Source organism: Trichomonas vaginalis, chromosome V (assembly GCF_026262505.1).
Source record: "Trichomonas vaginalis G3 chromosome V, whole genome shotgun sequence".
NCBI classification, from domain to species: domain Eukaryota; phylum Parabasalia; order Trichomonadida; family Trichomonadidae; genus Trichomonas; species Trichomonas vaginalis.
In genome coordinates this window covers 24,383,093-24,405,723 of record NC_067207.1, presented here as the reverse complement: position 1 = coordinate 24,405,723, position 22,631 = coordinate 24,383,093, and the positions used below count along the sequence as shown (strand labels likewise).

Here is a 22,631-nt window from a genome sequence, read left to right as displayed (position 1 = left end):
AATCAATTTATGACTATCACTCTTGTGATATTAGTATATCTTATTGCAAAACCATTCATATTAGGCCGAGTTACAGTTTTATTTAACGAAACAAAGATACAAGACGTTGCATATTTCAGAATTGACCAAATGATTCCATTTGAAAGGCGTGAAATCGTTGAATATTTACCAGAAAACAAAGAAGGAAGACAAATGGCGACAAAACCCATATATTTTGGCGATCCAACATGTTTTAGACCAGCTCTTGTACGACAAATTCTCGTTTACTACCATCTCAAGGACGTTTATCTTACAAAAAATAACATGTATTCACGATATGGCAGATTAAGGCGAGTAAACAACACTAAAGAGCCATATTGGGAGTTCAACTACGAACCAGAGCCTCTTGAGCACGTTTGCTGGGTTTATTCCCATCTAGTTACCTTTGGTCATTGGTTAACTGATGGAATTGCGACCAGCATGATCTATTTCCCTCGCGAGCTTATGCAAAAGTCGAAAGTGATTATAAGGCGTCCAACGCAGAACTGGCTCAACTATTTGAAGGAATACGGCTTTGATATAATAAATTATTACGAATTAAAGAACAGAACAGTCTACAAAGTCAAAAATCTCTATACATTCATCAGCCCCGACCCGTACTGCTCATTATATTACTCCGCAATCCAACTTAGAAAGCAAATCCACAATTTCCATAATCTTACGAATTTAACGGCATCTGTCGGCGCCTATACAAACAGAAAAGGCGCCAGAGAGATATTCAACATGGAAGACATCATCAACCTCTGTCGCGCGACTTATCCAAATATTCAGTGGATTAATCTCACAGAAAAAACATTCTACACGAATCTATCGACTTGTATCAAGACACTCGGTATTACTAAGTACTACATAACCGGAACAGGCTCGAACGTTTTTCATTGTATTTATATGAAAGAAGATTCCGGAGTTGTCGTCATCGGAACGTGGCTAATCGATTACCCATTCATAGGTCTTGCGAAAGCACTCGGAATTTGGATGATGTACGTTTGTAATCACAATATTAAACATTCCGTGAAGAAAATCGATTCCGGAGCTGTCAATATTTCCTTCAACTTCCCTTACATACAGAGATTAGTTTACGCGGTCAATCATGGCTATTGGCCACAGAAAATGAACCCTGGAGACAGAATTCTGTTCAATCTCACTTTAACGAGGGAAATCGTTAAGTTGGATAAGTACAGGACATATTACATGGAACAGAATGAGTCAGTGATACTCCAGGAACTCAAAGATCGAAAGAAGGAAGTTTGGATTTGATTTTTTAGAAAATTTTGTTAATTTTGATGTTTTTTTATGTTAATTGATTTATATTATTGTAAATTTTTACTTTCTTTCCTCAAAATTTTTATTCAATTTTTTTGAAAATCTTCTTCTTTTAACACCATTCATTCTTAAATGTATTTAAGCCTTCTTTTATGCTAAAGATTTTGATATACACGATCTATATTGTGTAGCATTCGATATTGAAAAATATATTAATACTTTTATGGAGTAATTTATAACGGATTTATTAAATTCTTATAATGGAAATATCAAATTCATAGTAAAAATTTGTTTGCTAAATTCATGAAATTGATTGAATCAAATATGATTAATTAATTACGTTTGAATGTAAAGATTTCAATATGGATGGTATATGCTCGTCGATTAATTAAGCATAAACAATCTTAAAAGAAAAATTGGATAAAAATATTTGTGTTAACGTAAGATGATACATTGATTAGTACAAAAATGATTTTACAATATAACATTATAATATATTCATATTAAACAAACAAAAATGAAGGTCAATAAAATTATAAATTCAATTCTGTAATTGCTTTTTCGTAAATATCGCCATAAACACTAGGTTCATGCGATGGGAATGACGATCCATCGTTACCAAAGAGTGCTTTCTGATTTAATGATTCTATATATTCTAATAACGATTTTGTTGTACAATAATTTTTATCAAGACTTTTAAGGTTTGATACTTTAGGCTCATCGAAATTTCCAACACCTAATACTGTTTTTTTGTATTCTGCAGTGATTGATGGTAATAAAAAGCTTGGATTAATAGATGACGAGTTAAATGAACGCAATTCATCACCTGCGAGAGTTTCATAACCAGGAATAGTAATATTTATGTCTTCGCCTGAAAAAGTTTTGCTTTTTATCTTATTTCTTTCCTTTTCCATTTTTTTGAAGAAAAAAAAAACTGACAATATTTAAAAGGTGACAGCGATTACTTGTATCCTCATTTTATTGATATTAGTATGCATTTTAGCATTATATAGTATCATGGAATATGTTATTCAATATCATTTCCATCCAGACACAACAGATAGCTTAAGTTTTCTCATTACAAAAGAATATTTAATTGCATTTTCGTTTGGTGCAATAGAGTATCTGGTTGAATGCTACTTCTTTCCATATAAGTGCACATTTTCTAACGTTTTCATATATATTGGCCTTTCATTAATTGCAATTGGATTAACTATAAGATTCACTGCAATTATTCAAGCAGGAAAATCATTTACTCATTTGATAGCATATTATAAACGTCCTGAACATAAGCTTATCACGACAGGAATTTATAAATATATCAGACACCCTTCTTATCTCGGATATCTTATATTTGCAGTTGGAACCCAGATATACCTCACAAATGTTATATCTCCCATTGGTTTTTACATTGTTTTATATCTATTTTTCAAAGACAGGATAAGAGAAGAAGAAATATATCTTGTTGAAATGTTCCCTGAATATGCTGCCTATAGAGCCAGAACACCAACATGGATGTTCATTTAACACAATATTATTTTTTTAATATGAAAGATTATACTTTGTATCATCTGTAAATCTTAATTTTCATAGATGTTATATGGAAAGATTTAAATGTTTTATTATTAAACTGAGATAATTTAAATATAAAATTTTATTTTTTCTAGAAATTTAAATTTCTTAATGATTCGACTATCTATTGGCCATAATAAATAAAAATACAAATTATCAATGCTTTAGGAAATTAATTTTTTAATTTTATACCCAGAAGTACAAATTCTTATCAGCTGTTCCTGTTATAAGCATATTTCCTGCATAAGCAGTTGAAATAACAGGTTCTTTTTTATGATCTAATACAATTGGCATAGATGCGGACAAAACATCGAAAAGAAGTGCGCAACCCTTCTGAGAAGGAACAGCAACGTATCCACCATCTGGTGAAATCGATATCTTTGAGTTGTAGTTCTTGATTTCGAGGTCATTTGACTTCCATTCTTGCATAACAGTCATTGTCTTCACGGAAGTGGCCACAAGCTTTCCTCCGAGGCCAAGGGAGTAAATTACATCACCTGTTATTGATGGAATGATACTCAAAACAGCTCCGGATTTGAGATCAATTGTATTTACGATTTTTCTGTCTCTTGGATCGATAAATCTGATCTTCTGGTCAAAACAGCCAACAGCGTAAAGGTTATTTGCTGGAGTTGGCGTTATACTGTAAGATGAGCTAATTGTGATGAAAGTATGAATACAAGCGAGTCTGTTTATGTCGTATAGCTTCACAGTGCGATCCTTGGATGCACTGAGTAATTGTATCTTGGAAATCCAGCATGAATCTGTTGCTTGATCAGAATGTGTTTTTAATTCTGCTTTAAAGCGGTCGTTTGTAAGATCTAAAATTCTTATTGCTTTATCCTGACATGAAAGTGAAAGAGCTTGAGCTTCTTCACTGTATCTGATGTTATTAACAATTCCTACGGTTGGAATGTTGACTGCTTGAGACAAACTTGGTAAATTCCACTTAATAAGCTTTTTGTCGTCACCAACAGTGATGAATGTTTTGTAGTTAGGTCCAAATGCAATTGCATTGATTCCTGAGCCATGTGCTTCGAATTTATGTAGGAATTTCTGCATTGGCATATGGGAGGAGTGATTCTCTGCTTCTTTGATATATGCCATACTCTCATTGAGTTTTTCTCGGTAAATATTTGTTTCATTTTCAGCTCTTGCAATTTCGACTTGAATTTTTTCTTGGTCTTTCAAGATTGCTGCAAGCTCATCATCGACACTCTTAACTTCTTTTTCTAAAGTGTTTTTGGTATTAAAATTATTTTGAATTTCTTCTTCAATTTGCTTCTTTTTAGATTGAAGATGAGCAATATCTTCATCTGCTAACTTCTTGTCCATTAACTTTTGGTTCTTTTGATCTAAAATTTGCTTATAATTGGTACTTAAAGCTTCCTTTTCTCTATATAGTGAAATAAGCTTTGACTTCAATTCGTTAATGTCTGTTTCACCTACAGTAGCATCACCTTTTTCTAAACTTTTGTATTTATCTTGTAATTCTTGTTTTTGTTGCTGAAGTGATTGGTTTTCGGACTTTAATTTCATATATTTGCTTGAAAGAACAAATAAATCATCTTCGAGCGGGTTCTTTTGTGAATCATCTCTGTTTCGAAGAGATAATAAAAACTCACTCATAATGAAAATTGACACAACAAGAAAAATTATGAAAACCAAAAATCATTATTTATATTTATAGTATATTATAAATCTAGAAAATTTCAAAAAGGTGACAAAAATTTGTGAAAACTCAGAATTAAATTATTTCATAAAAATAGCATAAACAACATTATTTCAAATAAATTTCAAAAAGATATTTGTCACTTTTACATCTTTGACAAAAACAAAAATACTTCCAAATATCCACAAGCTAACACAATTACACACTTTTTTAAAACGTAAATTATCAAAAATCATAAGAATTTTTTTTGCATGATAATCCAAATTGTTTAATTTGCTTCTCTGTAAAAAAATGAATCTGTAAAATGAAACAATTTTACTGGCACTTGAGGAGGGCCATGCAGGCGAAGTATTTGACATCAGAGTCGTTATCATTTGAAAGTTGCTTAAGGATTGTCTGTAATTGCTGCTGAACCTTTTGTTCACCAATACCAATGAACAAGAGGAGAGCCTTAGAAACGAGTACTCTTACGTTGGCGACTCTATCTGTAGCCATGTAAAGAACTGTTGGAAGGAATTGTTTGACGAACACAGCAGGCTGAAGAGAGTTCTTGAGTTGCATGACGGAAAGGAGGGTGACCTGTCTGATCAAGTAGTTCTTATCGAGTTTGAGAGCAAGAATGACAGGGGTAAGTGTTTGTGTGCACCAGTCCTGGCCTAAGACTGTAACAAGTGGGCCGAGTTGTTTGGTCATTTCATCTCTGACGGAGAAGAAGAGGTCGGAAAGCCAAGTTTGGACTAATTGGAAAACTTGTTTGCCGAATTCTTCAACGCCGAGGACCTTTGCGAAGTGTGGGATAAGCTGGATGATGACAACTTTGACACGCCAGTGGGTATCACCTGCAATTTCGAGAATTGTTGGGAGAATTGCTGGTGTAATTGAAGCAAGATCGACTTCATCAACGTGGGTAAGCAAGCTGTTGAGGAGAGCGACTGATGCTTCGTTATCTGTATCAATAAGAATTTGAAGGAATAATGGGATGATAGAAAGGCTGGTGTTGTGATTTCCGATGATCGGTGCGAGCTCCATGAGGTGGAGAGCAACTTCACGGCGGACCTGTGGAGCGCCATCGTTTGTAAGTGGCTTAAGTTCTGGGATTAATTTTTCTGCAACAAATGTCTGCTCCTTAGCGATGTATGGTAAAATTCCGGATACTGTCTGGCAGGCGGCTGTCTTTGTTTCAGCTTCCGGATCACGAAGGAGACGGAATAATAATGGACATAATTCTGTAGTAAGAACTTCAACGCTGAATGGCTTAGCGATAGCAGGGAATTCCTTGGCGAATGCGGATCTAACACGCCAGCTTCCATCCTTGACGAGGTTCTTAGATAAAGCAATAATAAGATTAATTCTATCCTGATCGTTCAATTTTTCGGAAATGATAGAGAGGGATGGTGGAAGAAGAAGACGTACGGAATCTTCGTCATCATTTGCGGAACTCATTAAAATATCCTTGGCAATGTCAGAAATGATAATATTGGCTGGGAGTGCCTCGCAAAGCTTTGGAAGATTTTTAAGAGCACTACGACGTACCATTGGTGTTTCATCTTTGACGAGAGATTTGTAAATTTGACGAAGATTGCTCTTGTTTGCTTCGTTAACCTTTTCGTAAATTGCAACAATGAAAGCGCAGGCGGATGAGCGGGATGTGAAGAATTCAGCTGTGGATAAATCGCGTGCAGTCTGCATTAAAGAAACATCGGCTTGTGCTGCTGGGATACTGTTGCAGACGATGTTCATTGACTCAATAGCCTTATCTCTAACAACAGATTCTTCAGCAGATGCTAAAACTTTAAGTGGGCCAAGAAGAACATTTGCATATTCTGGTCCGCCGACATATTTAACAAGAGAACCAAGGCACTGAGCTAAGCTCATTTGAACTTCACCGTCCAACTGATTGGCTGAAAGGAGAAATTGCATGAGTTCAGTTCTTGCGTGCTCTGGGCCCATAGCAGCAGCAACGAGACTTATATTAGATGCTGCAAAAAGTCTATGGTGTACATTATCGCTCCTAAGTTCTTCTGTGAAGAAATTAAGAACAAAGCCGGGATCAGCTTGTTGACGGTTCATTAATAATATAAATTAACGAATCTTTTCTATGAGCTTTATCAAATATCGAAAAGTGCTGAAGAAATTATTTCAAATAAAACGGTTTTACTTCCGTGTAAAGGAATTTAAAATTTACTTATATCCTATTACACTTTGATTTTTTAAATTTTTGTTTGGCCAAGTGAATTTTTTTTATGGAAACAATAGTTCTTCGGTGCTAACGTGCAAGACCATTAATTATGTTAAACAATTTCATATATAAGTTTTGAATGCTGCAAAAGAGAGATTAGATAGATAGGGAAATAAAGAAACCTCCTTTCCCTGATATTTTCATCCACATATTGCTTCAACCTTTCAAAACATTTGTGAATTAGTTATATCTGTGATATGATAAATCATTTTGGTGTAATTCCATATCATATAAACTGATATTTTCAATGTATTTCTTCATTTAAACTTTCTCAAGAATAATCTAGCTTAAGTAACTTAGACATCAGCAATATAACTGAGATTGATGCGATTTATGTTGATTAAATATTCTTTTAATATATATGAAACTATTTATCTAAAATTCATTGAAAATAATATACACAGATCAATTATAGTAAATGAAATCGATCTAAATGTTTCTGTCCAATTCTATTTCTTTCCAAGCACTGATCTTAATTCAGATTCAAGCAAAATTTCTTTAGATTAATATACTTATCATTATTTAAGACTTTTTGTTATAAAACTAAATATATCTCTTTATATTGAGCTAAATATAGCATACTCGTTAATATATTTTAATGAGAAATGAAATTCATATTGTGATTTACTTAATTTTGATGTAATTTCTAATGTTTTGCAAAATATACTTCACTACTATGATCCAAAAATGGTATATTCAGATCAAAATTAGTCTAATTACTTTTCCTTGAAGTAAAATCTTATGAAAATTTATACCGCATTTTTTGAGGGGATTTTTATCGTTATGCAATTTGCGTTTTTAATTTTACTAACAGATTTAAATGTCGTTGGAAGCTCGTTCCCAAGGCAAGAGGCTTCCTAATTATCAAAAACAAATCTTCTACTTTCGAGGGAGTGATCCACTTAGAGAGCAGGAGTTTTTAAGAGATGAATACAGAAAAGCTTTAATAGATTATCGAAAAGCCTGTCAAGAAAACAGCGAATTGCAACGAGAAATGCAGCAACAGAAGGAAAAAATGGCAGAAGTTGAAGGATATTCAGCAGCTCTGGCAGAATTTGTAGATGGAAAAACGGAAGGTATTGGCGAAGCTACAGAATTACGACATCAATTACAATCTCTCGAGGCAGAAATTGCACAAAAGGAAGCAATTCTTAGCGAACTCAAAGACAAATTAAATCCAGCATTTATCGCAAATTTACAGAAAGAAAAAGCCGATTTTTTAATACAGATACAGAAAATGGAAGAAAAGGATATGAATGCAAAAAACGCAGATGACCAAGTCGCGATGCAAGTTGCTGCAGCCGTAATTCATCCTTCATATCAAAGGAACAGAGAAAAAGAGTTTTACTCTGTATGGGTACAGAAGAAGAGCAAAGCATTACGACAGAAATTGTCCGATATTAAAGTCGCTTTGGACTCAGCTCCGGCCGTTACTCCTTCTAAGACACAAGAAGCGTCGGAAGAGAGGGCAAAGATGCAAAATCTCGTTGACATCAAGTGTAAAATACATTTTGCTCACTTCAAAGAGCAAACGAGATACGAAAAACATCCATTATACTTACAATTACTTCTAAGCATTCTTGAGGACTTTAATAATCGCATGATTGACCTTGAAATGCCTGAAAGTGAACTTGTTGACATACAACAGCTTCGAAAAGAAATATTTCCAAAATCTGATGAAGAAATTCAACAAGAAAATGACCAAAAAGCCAAAGAAAGAGATGAAAGACGTGAGAAGAAACAAAAGCGCGCTAAAGAGTTACTTAAAAACGATAAAAAAGAACAGATTAGACAGAAAAGAATTCAACAGAAAGAAAAAGAAGAAAAAGAACGTAAAGAGAAAGAACAAATCGCTCAGCAACAAGCTGCAAGGCAAAAAGAATTGGAAGCCATAATTAAAGATTATGAAGAGAAGAAAGAGAAAGTTAAGCAGCCAAAACAGACATATCAGACTCATAGAAGAGCTCCAAGGCTTTATAGACCAGGTTTGACATCTTTTCTTGATGATGATTTCGATGAAAAACTTTATGAGCCAAAACCACCAAGCGAAAAGAAGGAATCGAGACCAAAAACAAAGCCTAAGCCACAAGAACCGCAAAATACCGAAGTTAAGAAAGAAGAAACCAAAGATTCCTTCGAAGATTCTTTCGAAAACGAAGAAAAGCCAAATAATACACCTCAGGAACAGCAAAATACCGAAAAAGACTTCGAAAGCGAAGAAAAGAAAGATGATAAAGATTTCGAAAGTGAAAAAAGTGACAAAAATGATTTTGAAAGCGAAGAAAAGCATGATGAAGAACAAACCAATCAAAGCGAAGAAAAGAAAGAAGAAAATGACTTCGAAAGTGAAACAAAAAGTGACAAAAAGGAAGTAAAAAGTGACACCAAAAAATCAGATGATTTTGAAACAGAAGATGGCAAAGAAGATGAAAAGAATGAAAGTCTCTTCTCAGCTGTGAAAGACAAAGTTGATGACATCGAAGAAAAAGATGATAAAAATGAAGAAAAAACAGAAAATACATCTGTTAATGAGAAAATCGAAAACAATTCGGCTGAAAATAATGAAAAGGATGATGATTTCGAATCAGAAGAACAAACAAGAACAGAAAGTATCTCAGCTGAAATCAAAGAAAAAGCAAATATCGAAGAACAAAAACAAGAAACAAATCAAAATGATGACGATTTTGAATCAGAAAATAAAGAAGAAACAAAAGATAAAGATAATGATTTCGAAGACCAAAAACAAGAAGAAAATAAAGAAGAAGCACAAGAGAAAGCTGATGATTTCGATGATCAAAATAAAGAAGAGACAAAAGGTTTGTTTCCTTCAATTAAAGATAAAGCTGATGACTTAGAAGAACAAAATAAAGAAGATGATTTTGAAGATGAAGAAAACAATAAAAAACAAGAAGAAACACAAGAGAAAGCTGATGATTTCGAATCAGAAAAACAAGAAGAAACAAAAGGATTGTTCTCATCTATTAAAGATAAAGCTGATGACTTCGAAGAACAAAATAAAGAAGAAAACAAAGAAAATGAAAATGATTTTGAAGAAAATAATGATGAAAAACAAGAAGAACCAAAAGGATTGTTCTCATCCATTAAAGATAAAACTGATGATATTGGAGATCAGAAACAAGAAGAAACAAAAACAGAAAATGAAAATGATTTTGAAGAAAACGATGATTTCGAAGATGAAAACAAAGAAGAACAAAAACCACAAGGACTATTCTCATCTATTAAAGATAATTTAGAAGAAGAGAAACCAAAGGAAAACACAACAAAAGATGATTTCGATGACTTTGAAGATGAAAAACAAGAAAATAAAGGTTTGTTTGGAGCTGTTTCTGATGCTTTGAAACCAAAAGAGAATGAAACAAAGAAAGAAAATGAATCTCCATCTTTAATGAATCAGTTGATTGGAAAGGAAGAAGATGAAAAGAAAGATGATGATTTTGAGTCAGAAGAGCATGATAATAATGTTAATGATGATAAGAATGCGGACGAAAAAGATTTTGATGATGATTTTGATGAATAAAGTTTTTATATCCATTTGATGTTTTATATCTAAATTGCAAACAAATTTTTTTCCTTTATAGTTTTTGGAAGAGATAAAATGTATGTAATCAATAATATCTCTTCCAAATATTATACAATTTTATACAATGGAATGTTATAATGTAATTCATAGATCTCATTAAGTAATGGATTGTTGGAATCTCATTAGAAAACTTCTGATATGATTTAACTTAAACAATTAGATTTGCCTAAATATCGATTCTTCATCTTTCTTTGAAGAATCGAAACAATATCTAATTAATATCTTATTAAATATACTTAATAAAGTATAAATGATTTCCTACATTTCTGTTGTGCATGAAAATTCGGTTCACTTCACTTCTGACAAAAGTGACAAGTTTACATGGCAAAAATAGTTTACATGGCAAAAATATATAGGGTATTTTTTTTTAAAAGTAGTTATCTTTATATATAAAAATAAAACTTTTGATATATTTGAGTAAATGATTTATTAATTTATTTATTTATTTTTTTTAAATCAAATCATATAAATATATATATATATATAATAGTGAAATAGAACAAGAGATAATTATTGATGATTAAATTGTAGACGAGGATAAAAGTTTAGATAAATTAATAAAATTAGTGTGGAATCAGACAAATTTCGGGTTGTTTGGGAAGGAATTGTTGGCTATTATGTACTGATTCATGATCAGTACATCATAGCCAACAATTCCTTATACAAAGTTCAAAAACTTGGGTGCAATCAGTTCTGATTGCACCCAAGTTTTTGAACTTTCTCGAGGGAATGGAAGGGTAAGAGGTATATATTCATAATGTATACCTCTTACCCTTCCATTCCCTCTCTGACAGCGGGAAACTTTGTCTGAATGTTAAACTATTCAGACAAAGTTTCCCGCTGTTTGCGAAGGAATTGTTGGCTATGATGTACTGATTCATGATCAGTACATCATAGCCAACAATTCCTTATACAAAGTTCAAAAACTTGGGTGCAATCAGTTCTGATTGCACCCAAGTTTTTGAACTTTCCATTAACAATTGTTCAATCACATTTATACAACCCAAATCTATACCAATCATACTCTTATTCATACATCATATTTTAAAAACTTTTTTGCAATATGATATATGTAAAGTGTCAAAAATGAATTGAACCGAATTTTCATGCATTACAAAATATTTCAATTTGATTACAATATAGAAATAGTTAATATCGAACAGACTGACATTATTGATATTACTGTTGATAGTATAGTTGCATGATATTATCAGATAGCGAAGTTATTCATATTCATAATAGATCAGATCAAAATAATTTAAAAATTCCAAGACGATGCTCCATTCTAATGTTTAATTAATACATATGTATATAAAAGTATGTTAAAATGGATTGGATAATATAAGGTTTCTTACTCTCTTATCAGATATTCATTTGATTTATGATATAGCGAGATGTTAATATAATGATCAAAAATTATTTTGACATTCTCTCAACTTTATATGGAAGCTTCCAATTTATTAACTAACTATATTACACTATATGCCCTGGTATAAAGTTTTGTTATATATAAATTTTTAGTTTTTAAATATACCATATAATGAGTTACAATTTAAAATGTAATGCATGAAAATTCGGTTCAATTCATTTTTGACACTTTACATATATCATATTGCAAAAAAGTTTTTAAAATATGATGTATGAATAAGAGTATGATTGGTATAGATTTGGGTTGTATAAATGTGATTGAACAATTGTTAATGGAAAGTTCAAAAACTTGGGTGCAATCAGAACTGATTGCACCCAAGTTTTTGAACTTTGTATAAGGAATTGTTGGCTATGATGTACTGATCATGAATCAGTACATCATAGCCAACAATTCCTTCGCAAACAGCGGGAAACTTTGTCTGAATAGTTTAACATTCAGACAAAGTTTCCCGCTGTCAGAGAGGGAATGGAAGGGTAAGAGGTATACATTATGAATATATACCTCTTACCCTTCCATTCCCTCGAGAAAGTTCAAAAACTTGGGTGCAATCAGAACTGATTGCACCCAAGTTTTGAACTTTGTATAAGGAATTGTTGGCTATGATGTACTGATCATGAATCAGTACATAATAGCCAACAATTCCTTCCCAAACAACCCGAAATTTGTCTGATTCCACACTAATTTTATTAATTTATCTAAACTTTTATCCTCGTCTACAATTTAATCATCAATAATTATCTCTTGTTCTATTTCACTATTATATATATATATATATTTATATGATTTGATTTAAAAAAAATAAATAAATAAATTAATAAATCATTTACTCAAATATATCAAAAGTTTTATTTTTATATATAAAGATAACTACTTTTAAAAAAAAATACCCTATATATTTTTGCCATGTAAACTATTTTTGCCATGTAAACTTGTCACTTTTGTCAGAAGTGAAGTGAACCGAATTTTCATGCACAACAAAATTGAAATATTTTATTCAAAAAAAATTTTGAAAAAAGTCGTATATTAGAGATTTGTTTCAATTTTAATTACATCTAGTTCATTTACTTATTAAATGGTTTCTGTTCATCTATTGCACTTCCAATTAGGATCATTTATGTTTAGAATCATTATAAATGAAATTTGAACTGATCATTTTTTATTTTCATGGATATTGGTTATGAATTATGATATACAATGGCAGATATATTATTATATCATGCATTTGTAAGTTCAAAATAGATTCCAATGATCTTTTAACCCTAAATTCAGGAGGGAAAAAATCTTGGTTTTCTGATTTTCTTGTATTGTTCAGTTTACTGTTATTTCTAGCTTGAGCAGTTAAAAATAGTATTCATAGTTATAAAAATACAAACATTATTTTATTTATTTTGCAAATCCTTCTGTATTGAATCGAAAAATTCTTCTCCTAAGTCTAGTATTTCTTCATGGTTTTCAGAATGAGCTGATTCCATGTGTTTCTGCAGCTGGGATGGATATAAGAAATCTTTTCCGCATAAAGTGCAAGCGTGCGGCAGAACACCGCCATGTATAGAAGACATATGTGTTCGTAGGTTACTTTTCCTTGTAAAAGCCTTTCCACAACCTTCCACAGGGCAAATGAAAGTTTTTCTTTCAGTAAATGGCTGTTGATGCCTCTTCATATGTTCCGTTAAGTTTGATTTGCGCTTAAATTGAGCTCCACATTCATTGCAAATGTATGGCCTTGGATGTTGCTCATGTTTATGTGTAACAAGCTGTGACATTAGGTCAAATTCGGCACCACAGTGTTCACATTTATAAGATTTCTTCTTTTCGTCAGAATGGAACTTCTTAAAATGTTGTTTCAAGATGTGATTTGTTTTGAATTTAGCTTTGCAGACGCTGCATTCGTAAATAGGTTCTGTTTCATGTTCTTCTGCTATGTGAGCTTTTAACTGGTAACGCTTTGGAAAAACTTTTCCGCAATATTTGCAAACTTCATTTGTATCTGGTGTAATTGATTCAAGCAACTCCTGGCCATTTGCATGGATCAAAACATGTCTTTTTAGATGATAAAGCCTATTGAATGTGCGATTGCATTCAGGGCAAGTATAAAGACGTTGTTTATTATGGGATGAATCAATGTGAGCTTTCAGAGTTTCTTGTGTTAGAAACTTTGCACCACAAATATCACAAAGAAATGATGGTTGGTGCTCTTCTGTGTCTCCCATTTCAAAATTTTCAAAATCTAGATTTAGAGGGGGAATCATATTTGTACTGGGGAAAAGCGGGTAAACAGCATTCACAACAAAGATATCGACCAAAATTGTTCTATTAAACTCAGTATGTGGTGCATTGTAATAACATGTATGAGAGCATAGAATGGCTTTCGTTTCACATCAGGATATAGAAATTGATTTTATAAAATATACATGTCGTACTTGAAAATGAAGTTATTTGATTGTGTTCAGAAAATGAAATGAATGATATAGCTCAAGAAGAGCGAAATTATATAATAAAAAAGCAAATTGTTTATTTATTACGCTGCAATAAGGTATTTTTTGTAGAAATCCTTTTTCAGTTTGTTTTCTCCAAAATCACAGAAAATATGCCTGAGTAAGGATCTTCAAATCAAATTATTTTATGAATTTGGGTAAGAGATTGTTGAATCTTCGATTTCTTTATGTGTTCCTTCTAATAATAAGATCATGGCCCTATTCTCTGAGTATTATAATAATAATACTGTTGAATTGCATGATATTTAGAAAAATTTTCAAAAACTCTTTAACCGTAAGTGTAAATATATTAGAATCTCATAACATGTAAAATTGTTAGCTGTATACAATCTGAACTAAGTGATTGATTAAAATCGAAATCAAAATATAAATTATTCGAGCCTTTTTCGACTGGGTGTTGTTGCATTTGATCGCTGGAATGAAATCCTCCATGATGAGTTTTTCCAAATTTTTTTGATTTAGAAAATTGCCTATGCTAAATTCGTGAAAATGAAATTGGTTTTTACAATCCTCGATTTTTTTTGGAAAAATGAGGTTAATTTTTTAATGATTTCAAAATTTAGAGAAATTGACGCAATTTTGTTGAATATTAAAACAGTGAATGCATTTTATTTTTGTTAAACTACAAATTTTATAATTAAACATATCAATATATATAAAAAAATAATTTAAAAATTTAATATCATAAAGATAAGAAATAAATATTCATAAAATCTTAAACAATCTATAGCTTTATATCAAATATTATCTACAAGATTATCTCACTGATTAAGTTTTGTTTATGATTTGTCTATGATTCTTTCTAATATTGATGATTTGTTAGAAATGTTTAAATTTTATAGTAAAATATCTAGAAAATAATCAATACATTGATCATTTTATTCGATAGTAAGTTCAGGTTCTAAAAATACTAAATTATTTCAAGAGAAAATCTGAATAAAATGAGTCTAAACTAACATCCCCCAATTCCACATTGTTGGTTTTTGATCATTTAGTGATCATTGCCAAAAATGAGCAATATAAGAACTGTATCTCAAAATCAAACGAAAGATATTCTATGATATTAAATATATTATTCCTTAGTAATATACATAATATTATATTTGAATACCTAGCCGATCTGTTGCATGGATATTGATTTATATTTATTACATCGAAAGAGATATTTGGTTGTCATTTGCAATTTGTAACGTTACTACTTTTGAACTATTTCGAAAAAAATACAGGTATTAGCTTTAAAGCCAGATATGAACAGTTGAACATAGAGTAATTGTATTATTGCAATATTTTTATTCTTAACCCCTTAGTGTACAACTGTTCCATACCAAGTTTATAAATCAGATCTATTCCGACGGTCAGATAGAGTTGAAACAATATACTCTGGTGCCACTTTTACGAAATTGAAAGTGAGAAGGAGATAGGCTTGGAAAATGTATTATTTTAGCACCATTTTCCTCTGAGATATTTATTTACCCAGAGAATAGCGAATTTCAAACGAAATACCACTTTTCGAAAAACTGACAAGCAGCGTCAATTATTTAAATGGCCGAAGAGGAAGTTAAGGAGGTTCCTGTTCTTCAAAAGGCCACAGTTGAATATTGCCCTAAGTGCGATGTTCCACTTTGCTATTGCCGTTTCTTCAAACTCCACGGAGAAGGCGGTGAAGGCGAAGCCGAAGGAGAAGACGCTGAAGCCGAAGCTGAAGATAAGAAGGCTCCAGCCAAGGGCGGAAAGAATGCCAAGAAGGGTGCTGCCAAGGATCCAAAAGACCTTCCAAAGATTCAGATCATTGTCAAGAATCGCAGAGCTAGAAAGTTCCTTACAACAGTTTCCATGATCGAGCCATGGGGTCTTGACTTGAAAGAATTAACAAAGGCTATCAGCAAGAAGATGTCAACATCCTGCTCTACAAAGAAGAAAGATGGCATGACACAGATCATTGTTCAAGGTGATGCTCAACAACCACTCAAGGATATTCTCAAAACACAGTTCAAAGTTCCACTTACTTCAATCCAAGTTACAATTAAGCAGAAGAAGAAACCAGAGCCAGATCAGCCACCGCCACAAGGCAGATTTAACGAAGAAGAGGATGATGATTCCGATTAAACAATTCATCTTCTCAATTTAAACTTTTTTTTTCTAATCTCAAAAAAATACCAAATAATACAGAATTCTATATAAATATTTATAAGTAATAATACATTAACAAAAAGAAATTCAGTTATTTGATTGAATTCAAAGGAATTATTGCGTTATATCTTTCTCTGCCATTGAAAACAAAGCTGAGTGTGTTGTTTTCTATATTTGCGAATAGGATAGAAGAATCTGGCTGATTATTGGAAGAATTGAAATTTTTCAATGCTCTCCGGAAGATTCTGCCATAAGCTATGAGGGTTGCGGTTTCTTCAAGTGACATTCTGCATATTCCTGAAATCTCTCGAATGTTCTCTTCGATTGTTTCATCAAAATCAGAAGAATTTGGTGAAAACAGCTTGAGAGTCTTGGTGAATATGCAAATAAACTGTTGGAACAAATTAGATTCACTGTCAGTAATTCCCAATGATGATGCAAGAGCTAATGCGCTATAATTGCCATTTTGAATTGTATTTAACTTGGATAACTGATTTAAGAGCATTACAGATGAAATACAAGCATGGGCGAGAGGCAAACTGACCTGATGCGTTCCTTCTGTTCTTAAAATTCCGATTATTTTTGCGGCCGAAGTTTTGAGCTGTTGTGAGATCGAAGAAAGAGCAGGAATAGCTGACACATCATATTTCATGCGTTCAAACTGCATCTCAGAAATTTCTGAAATTTTTTCTTCAATAAATTTGGAAATTTTGATTGTTTTGTACTGATTATATAATTTAGGAATATTCTCATTGAATTTTGAAGCGATTGAAGGGGTTGATTGCCACTTCAGGAGGGATAATTCAACAAATCTTTCTCTGAGCTTTTCCAAGATCCTATCTGCAACAGATTTTGATTTTGCGGCCAATTTTGCAGCTATTCCAGCATCAGTGCCATAAATATATCCCATTTCTCTAAGAAGAGGGATTGATGAGTTTGCATTTTGGAATCCTTGGTTTATTGCGTAGTAAATTGCTTGTCGACAATTAGAAAGTTTGATATCGATTGTAGTAGCATCGTCTTCTGCATCATCAAGTTTGATTTTAAGTCTTAATTCAGCTTGTTGCCTGGATTTATTGCAAGGCATCTTTCTTGACTTGTCATCAGTAATGTACGACGAGTTGATGATTTTTGCATCTTCAGGTGATTGGCCACTACATAATCGATTGGCTGCACAGTAATCAACGATAACATATCCGGCTATTGATGGAAGATTCCGACCATAAACACTAGGAGTTGTAGATATATGCAAAAAGAGATCTTTAGTTCTCCAAAAGTTAATTCCAAGATTTTGAAAATTGTAAATTTGCCTTTTTACTTGCTGTGTCAGTAGGTTTTTGTTGGAAAGGTATGACATTACTTCATCGATTGACAATGTTATGTCTTTGCTTTTAAGTAGATACATAATTTGATTGAATTCTTCCGAATTTTCTTCATTATTCTTACATAAGTTAAGCTTTAACATAAATCCATAAAATATTGTCATTTTTATGCCATTTAAATCTTGAATCCTATTGGATAACTTCCCATCCGTAAGAAAATAAAGGATTCTTGATTTTCTATATGGATCATCAAATAGCTTTCGCAGGTAATCAATTATTCGCTCGTTGTTATGCTTTGCTTCAATAAATCTTTGTAATTGCTCTATTTGCTTCCCTTTAATATCGAATTCTTGCATTTTTGTCACTTATAATGAAAAGTGATATGATTTTTCGAGATTCAAATTTTTGTTTTCGAATAGAAAACATAAAGCAACACTATTGCAAGCTCAACTCACAAATTATATGAAATATTTCATTTTGGGTATTTTTGACAGTTCAGTTTACATGACAAATTTAATTTTTATAATTTTATTTTCATTTTTTTTAAACTACACATATGTTTAAAATAAAAGAAACAAAATTTAATTCAATTTCGTTACAATTTTAACATCATTTTTTTGAGGAAAATGATCAACAAAAAAATCATACAGATGATACCAATTATTGAAGACAGACTCGAATTTTCAATTCTAGAACTAGAACCAAGAAATATAGGCAAATATTTCTACTTTACGATTGATGATATTCAAGAATTTCAGTACATACCTATATATGAGGATTTTGGTCCACCTTCATTGGTTCAAATCGTCGAGTTCATTAGATATGTTGAAAATTTGCTCGAAAAACATCAAGAAGTTTTACATTTTTATACTTGCCCAAATATTCAATTAAGATCTAATGCCTTTATGTATATCATGGCTTTTAGAATGTTTCACTTGCGTCTTACTCCCCAACAAACTATTGAACCATACAAATATATTACATATAAATTTTATCCTTTTAGAGATGCATCAATGCTACCATCTACATTTGATCTAACTCACTTAGATGTACTCTGTGGTCTATTCAAAGCTGTTTCTCTTAAGTGGCTTAATATTAACGATTTTGATTCAGTTGAATTTCAAAGAATGAAAGAAATTTCCGAAGGTGATATGAGCTGGATAATACCAAAGCGACTTATTGCATGTGCAACCCCATACAGCCACTCTCCGATTTCTGGCGGAATTAACGTTGTTACACCGGAAACGGCCATTCCTAAGTTTGAACAATTAGGTGTTCATCGAATAATTAGACTTAATAAGCAATTTTACGATTCTCAGATATTTAAAGATGCAGGGTTTATTCATAATGAATTATATTTCGATGATGGAACGGTTCCTCCAAAGAATATCATTGAAAAGTTCTTTGACTTGATGAGTGATGACTCAGAAATAGTTGCTCTCCATTGCAAAGCAGGACTTGGGCGCACCGGCACCTTAGCAGCGTGTTATTTGATCAGAAAGTTCGATTTTACTCCACGCGAAGCAATAGCTTGGATAAGGATATGCAGGCAAGGGAGTATTGTCGGCCCTCAACAAGAATTTCTCCTAAAATTTGATCAACAAAAAATTGTACCTCCAAAACCTCCTTCTACTCCTCGAAGCAGGAACCCTAGGAATAGCTTTAATAACTCTAAGGGATATTATCTTGGTTCTGTATTCCCGGATTTATATAAGAATGCAACCAAGAGAAGATACTTAGAAACTGCTAAATCTTCAAGAATTCCTCAAACTGCACGAGGTCCTTATAGATCTCCTTTTCAAAATGTGGCAATGAGAACTGCCCCTTCTTCACCACGCAACAAACGAGGATTTAACTACGCAGAGCTTGCTTTTGATGTTTAAATGTTATAATTATTTATTTCAATACTTCGTGAGACTACCATTCAGGGAATACAGTTGTACATTTGATATAAAGATCGATTCATGAATTGACATTTTAGAGGTGTATCAACTCTAACCATCATATCTAAGCAAAGCTTGTTTCAACATTTAATATTCATCCATAGAGCACCTTAATAATGCAGTTGTACACATATATTGCCTCATAATTTTCTGGATCATTAGATCAAATTTCATATAATACTTCAATATCTACCTGTTTATATATTGAATAATGCATATAAATAGATAGAAAAGGATAAGTATTAACTTTGATTATCGATATTTGATATTTCCTGAAAATAATATCCCTATATTAAGGAATAATAATTCTACAAAGTTTGATTATAATAATATATTTTCTCAAAATAGCACCCTATGTAGATAAATATTGTTTATTATTTAGAATTTGGAATTATAAAAATTTATTTATGCATAAAAACATTTTCAACAAGTTCAAAATACTATATTAGCACTATTGAGCGTTATATTGTCATAAACTTAATCAAATGACCAAGATAATTTATGGTAAATATACAATTTGCTCAGTAATTATTTTTTTTTTGGAAAAATTCGACTTATATAATCCATGTTGTGAAGGGTGTATGCCAAAATTATAGCCTCAATGTTTTTAATATTATAATGATAGATTTTGGCAATTGTAATGGATCTTATATGGTGTAAAGTGAATATTATTGTAAATTATTTCTGGGTATGAACTGATAAAAGGAAAATACTATTCATCCACTAAATTGAAATTCAAAAATTCAATTTCAAGGACTATTATTAAAGACTAGTAAACATAGTTTGATTCTGAAATCATTCTTTGCCTATAAAAAGATTTTTGTTCTCTGAAAATGCAAGAAAATTGAATTGCAAAGCATTTGTTCATGACATAATGACATATACTTGATATACTATTATATTCAATACTTCTGACTTCTATTTCTTTTATATAAGGGTTTCGTTTTGCTAAAATTGTCACTTTTATAGCATATTTGTTTTTGGATGTTTTGCGAAACCAAAAAAAAACTATGATATACAATGTGTGTGTAAAGAAAATACTTTATTTACTAGTTAAAAAATCATTTGGTATTGATCAAGTTATTTTTTCTGGATAAGATATTATATGGATAATTGGATAAAAAATACAATTATATAATCTTGTACCTGGTTTAATTAAGCTAATTGTCATCAGAAACTTGTAATTTTTATGAATTTCAGATTTTCTTTTCATTACTGCTTTTCTTAATAGGTCAAGTTCTTATTTACGTTATAAAGTATGATATTTACAAATATCAAGTTATCATGTTTTTTGAGAAATTATGAGAAACAAACAAAAATGAAAAAGATAGGAATAGCAATGAATAGTGATGTGGGTATAGAAAATGTAAGAGATATGAATGCAAAGCAATCAGTATTTAGGACATTGACCATAGATTTCGAAAAAAAAATGCTGCATATTGAGCGAAAACTATGATTATATTATAAGGCTGTCATTTAAAGCATAATGAAACTGTTCCCTTTTCATTTTAATCGAATAAGATAGTAAAGATTTTTGAATTAGCTAGAAACTGATGAGATGATTTCACAAATCAGATTTTTAATCTCTATAATGCATAATTCACTCAATATCTCAATTTTGATATTGCGAGATATTTTTGCTATCGGTTTCGCAATTTTGACACAATAGCAAGAGGGTTCTATAAGCATTATTATCAACGTAGAATCTGAATATCATATCAGAAAATGTCGCAAATCTAACATTTACCCGACCAAATAGCAAAAATAATTGAATACTTTTCGCAAAAACTTTAAAAATCGATAAAAATATGAAATATAGATATTAAAGAGACTTTTTATATAATATTCATAAAGATTTTCCAAAAATATGATACCGCAAAATTAAAAAAGTGACGTCTTGAGTGGAGTCAAAGGTCGAAATTGCTAGCTAAATGTTTTTTTAGCGAAATTGCGTATTGTACGTTTTTTTCGCAAAACGAAACCCTTATTTTATAATTACTGTTAATTAAATACGTATTTATCATAAACGATAAATATAACTTAACGATGTCTAAATTCTGCATATTTAGTAGGCTATTGATATACTATCTATTGGTAATAGTTAGAAGTTCCGATACATTCAAACGGGCGAGTTCCCTCCCTTTTGGAATTTATATAAATATGCAGAATTTAGACATATGATAAATAAAATTAATTGAATTTTTGTAATTTATTTCAATTTGAATGATTTTCATAGATAACAGCAAAGGTAGACCAGCAAAATTTTTACCAATAATTTTTGATTTTGGCTATGGATACTTACTATATAGGGGATGGATATTTGATGTGCGAAGTATCGCATGAAAGTTATCGGGCCGATTTTGAGATATTATTATTAAAAATTATATTCAATCTCTTGCTCACTAAATATATTCTTTTGAGATGTGAAATGTGTTCACGGTTTAAATTTTGAACATTACATATTTTTCAGAAAAATTAGAATATATTCTTTTATTGTCATTAGATAACATGAATATTTTGGTACAACACACGCAAGTTAGAGTTTGTGTAGTTGTGTGTTTCTTCACAACTGTAAAAAATATCATAATTCGTAACTTTGGAAATTTGATTTAGTTGATTTTTGATTATTCTTATAATATTGTTGAACAAGATTGAAATATTCAACATAAAGAACGTATTTTAACACCATATTCTATTACAAATAGTTATATTGATAAGATACGAATTGGAATTGAACCAAAAATATATATGTATGATCTCCAAATTATAAAAACCGAGTAATATCATCTAATGGATTATGTGAATACATTTGTTTCTGCTCAAATTCATAAAGGAATTTCCAAAAAAAATTCGAAAAAATAAAAATCTAGAACAAAAATATAATTGTAACTTCAAAAAATGAAAAATGGAAAAATTTTGGAATTAT

The 22,631-nt window shown here is 31.3% G+C and overlaps 10 protein-coding genes across 10 annotated transcripts, besides 2 other annotated features; 5 read left to right on the top strand and 5 right to left on the bottom strand.

Annotated features, from left to right (window-relative positions):
• Window positions 1-9: 9 nt before the first annotated feature.
• TVAGG3_0394690 (glycosyltransferase family) lies at window positions 10-1,296 on the top strand (the record flags this gene model as incomplete). The annotated part of the gene is made up of 1 exon (XM_001324020.1): window positions 10-1,296. The coding sequence occupies one exon, from the start codon at window positions 10-12 to the stop codon at window positions 1,294-1,296; it is 1,287 nt and encodes a 428-aa protein (XP_001324055.1).
• Window positions 1,297-1,835: 539 nt separating this feature from the next.
• On the bottom strand, window positions 1,836-2,216 carry TVAGG3_0394680 (uncharacterized protein; the record flags this gene model as incomplete). Its single annotated transcript, XM_001324019.1, has 1 exon — window positions 1,836-2,216. The coding sequence occupies one exon, from the start codon at window positions 2,214-2,216 to the stop codon at window positions 1,836-1,838; it is 381 nt and encodes a 126-aa protein (XP_001324054.1).
• Window positions 2,217-2,260: 44 nt separating this feature from the next.
• Window positions 2,261-2,923, top strand: TVAGG3_0394670 (protein C-terminal S-isoprenylcysteine carboxyl O-methyltransferase protein; the record flags this gene model as incomplete). The annotated part of the gene is made up of 1 exon (XM_001324018.1): window positions 2,320-2,829. One exon carries the CDS (start codon window positions 2,320-2,322, stop codon window positions 2,827-2,829), a length of 510 nt encoding a protein of 169 aa, XP_001324053.1.
• A 69-nt stretch (window positions 2,924-2,992) lies between these two features.
• Window positions 2,993-4,503, bottom strand: TVAGG3_0394660 (negative stranded viral RNA replication; the record flags this gene model as incomplete). Its single annotated transcript, XM_001324017.1, has 1 exon — window positions 3,061-4,503. One exon carries the CDS (start codon window positions 4,501-4,503, stop codon window positions 3,061-3,063), a length of 1,443 nt encoding a protein of 480 aa, XP_001324052.1.
• A 183-nt stretch (window positions 4,504-4,686) lies between these two features.
• On the bottom strand, window positions 4,687-6,616 carry TVAGG3_0394650 (meiotic spindle elongation; the record flags this gene model as incomplete). Its single annotated transcript, XM_001324016.1, has 1 exon — window positions 4,862-6,616. The coding sequence occupies one exon, from the start codon at window positions 6,614-6,616 to the stop codon at window positions 4,862-4,864; it is 1,755 nt and encodes a 584-aa protein (XP_001324051.1).
• Window positions 6,617-7,592: 976 nt separating this feature from the next.
• TVAGG3_0394640 (uncharacterized protein) lies at window positions 7,593-10,368 on the top strand (the record flags this gene model as incomplete). The annotated part of the gene is made up of 1 exon (XM_001324015.1): window positions 7,606-10,323. One exon carries the CDS (start codon window positions 7,606-7,608, stop codon window positions 10,321-10,323), a length of 2,718 nt encoding a protein of 905 aa, XP_001324050.1.
• A 592-nt stretch (window positions 10,369-10,960) lies between these two features.
• Window positions 10,961-11,371: a mobile genetic element.
• Window positions 11,372-12,075: 704 nt separating this feature from the next.
• Window positions 12,076-12,485: a mobile genetic element.
• A 224-nt stretch (window positions 12,486-12,709) lies between these two features.
• On the bottom strand, window positions 12,710-14,810 carry TVAGG3_0394610 (C2H2 zinc finger factor-like protein ZNF1; the record flags this gene model as incomplete). Its single annotated transcript, XM_001324014.1, has 1 exon — window positions 13,195-14,025. One exon carries the CDS (start codon window positions 14,023-14,025, stop codon window positions 13,195-13,197), a length of 831 nt encoding a protein of 276 aa, XP_001324049.1.
• Window positions 14,811-15,841: 1,031 nt separating this feature from the next.
• Window positions 15,842-16,445, top strand: TVAGG3_0394600 (density-regulated (DENR) protein family; the record flags this gene model as incomplete). Its single annotated transcript, XM_001324013.2, has 1 exon — window positions 15,853-16,416. The coding sequence occupies one exon, from the start codon at window positions 15,853-15,855 to the stop codon at window positions 16,414-16,416; it is 564 nt and encodes a 187-aa protein (XP_001324048.1).
• A 76-nt stretch (window positions 16,446-16,521) lies between these two features.
• TVAGG3_0394590 (uncharacterized protein) lies at window positions 16,522-18,125 on the bottom strand (the record flags this gene model as incomplete). Its single annotated transcript, XM_001324012.1, has 1 exon — window positions 16,532-18,118. The coding sequence occupies one exon, from the start codon at window positions 18,116-18,118 to the stop codon at window positions 16,532-16,534; it is 1,587 nt and encodes a 528-aa protein (XP_001324047.1).
• A 263-nt stretch (window positions 18,126-18,388) lies between these two features.
• On the top strand, window positions 18,389-20,094 carry TVAGG3_0394580 (protein tyrosine/serine/threonine phosphatase protein; the record flags this gene model as incomplete). The annotated part of the gene is made up of 1 exon (XM_001324011.1): window positions 18,389-19,645. The coding sequence occupies one exon, from the start codon at window positions 18,389-18,391 to the stop codon at window positions 19,643-19,645; it is 1,257 nt and encodes a 418-aa protein (XP_001324046.1).
• Window positions 20,095-22,631: the final 2,537 nt, after the last annotated feature.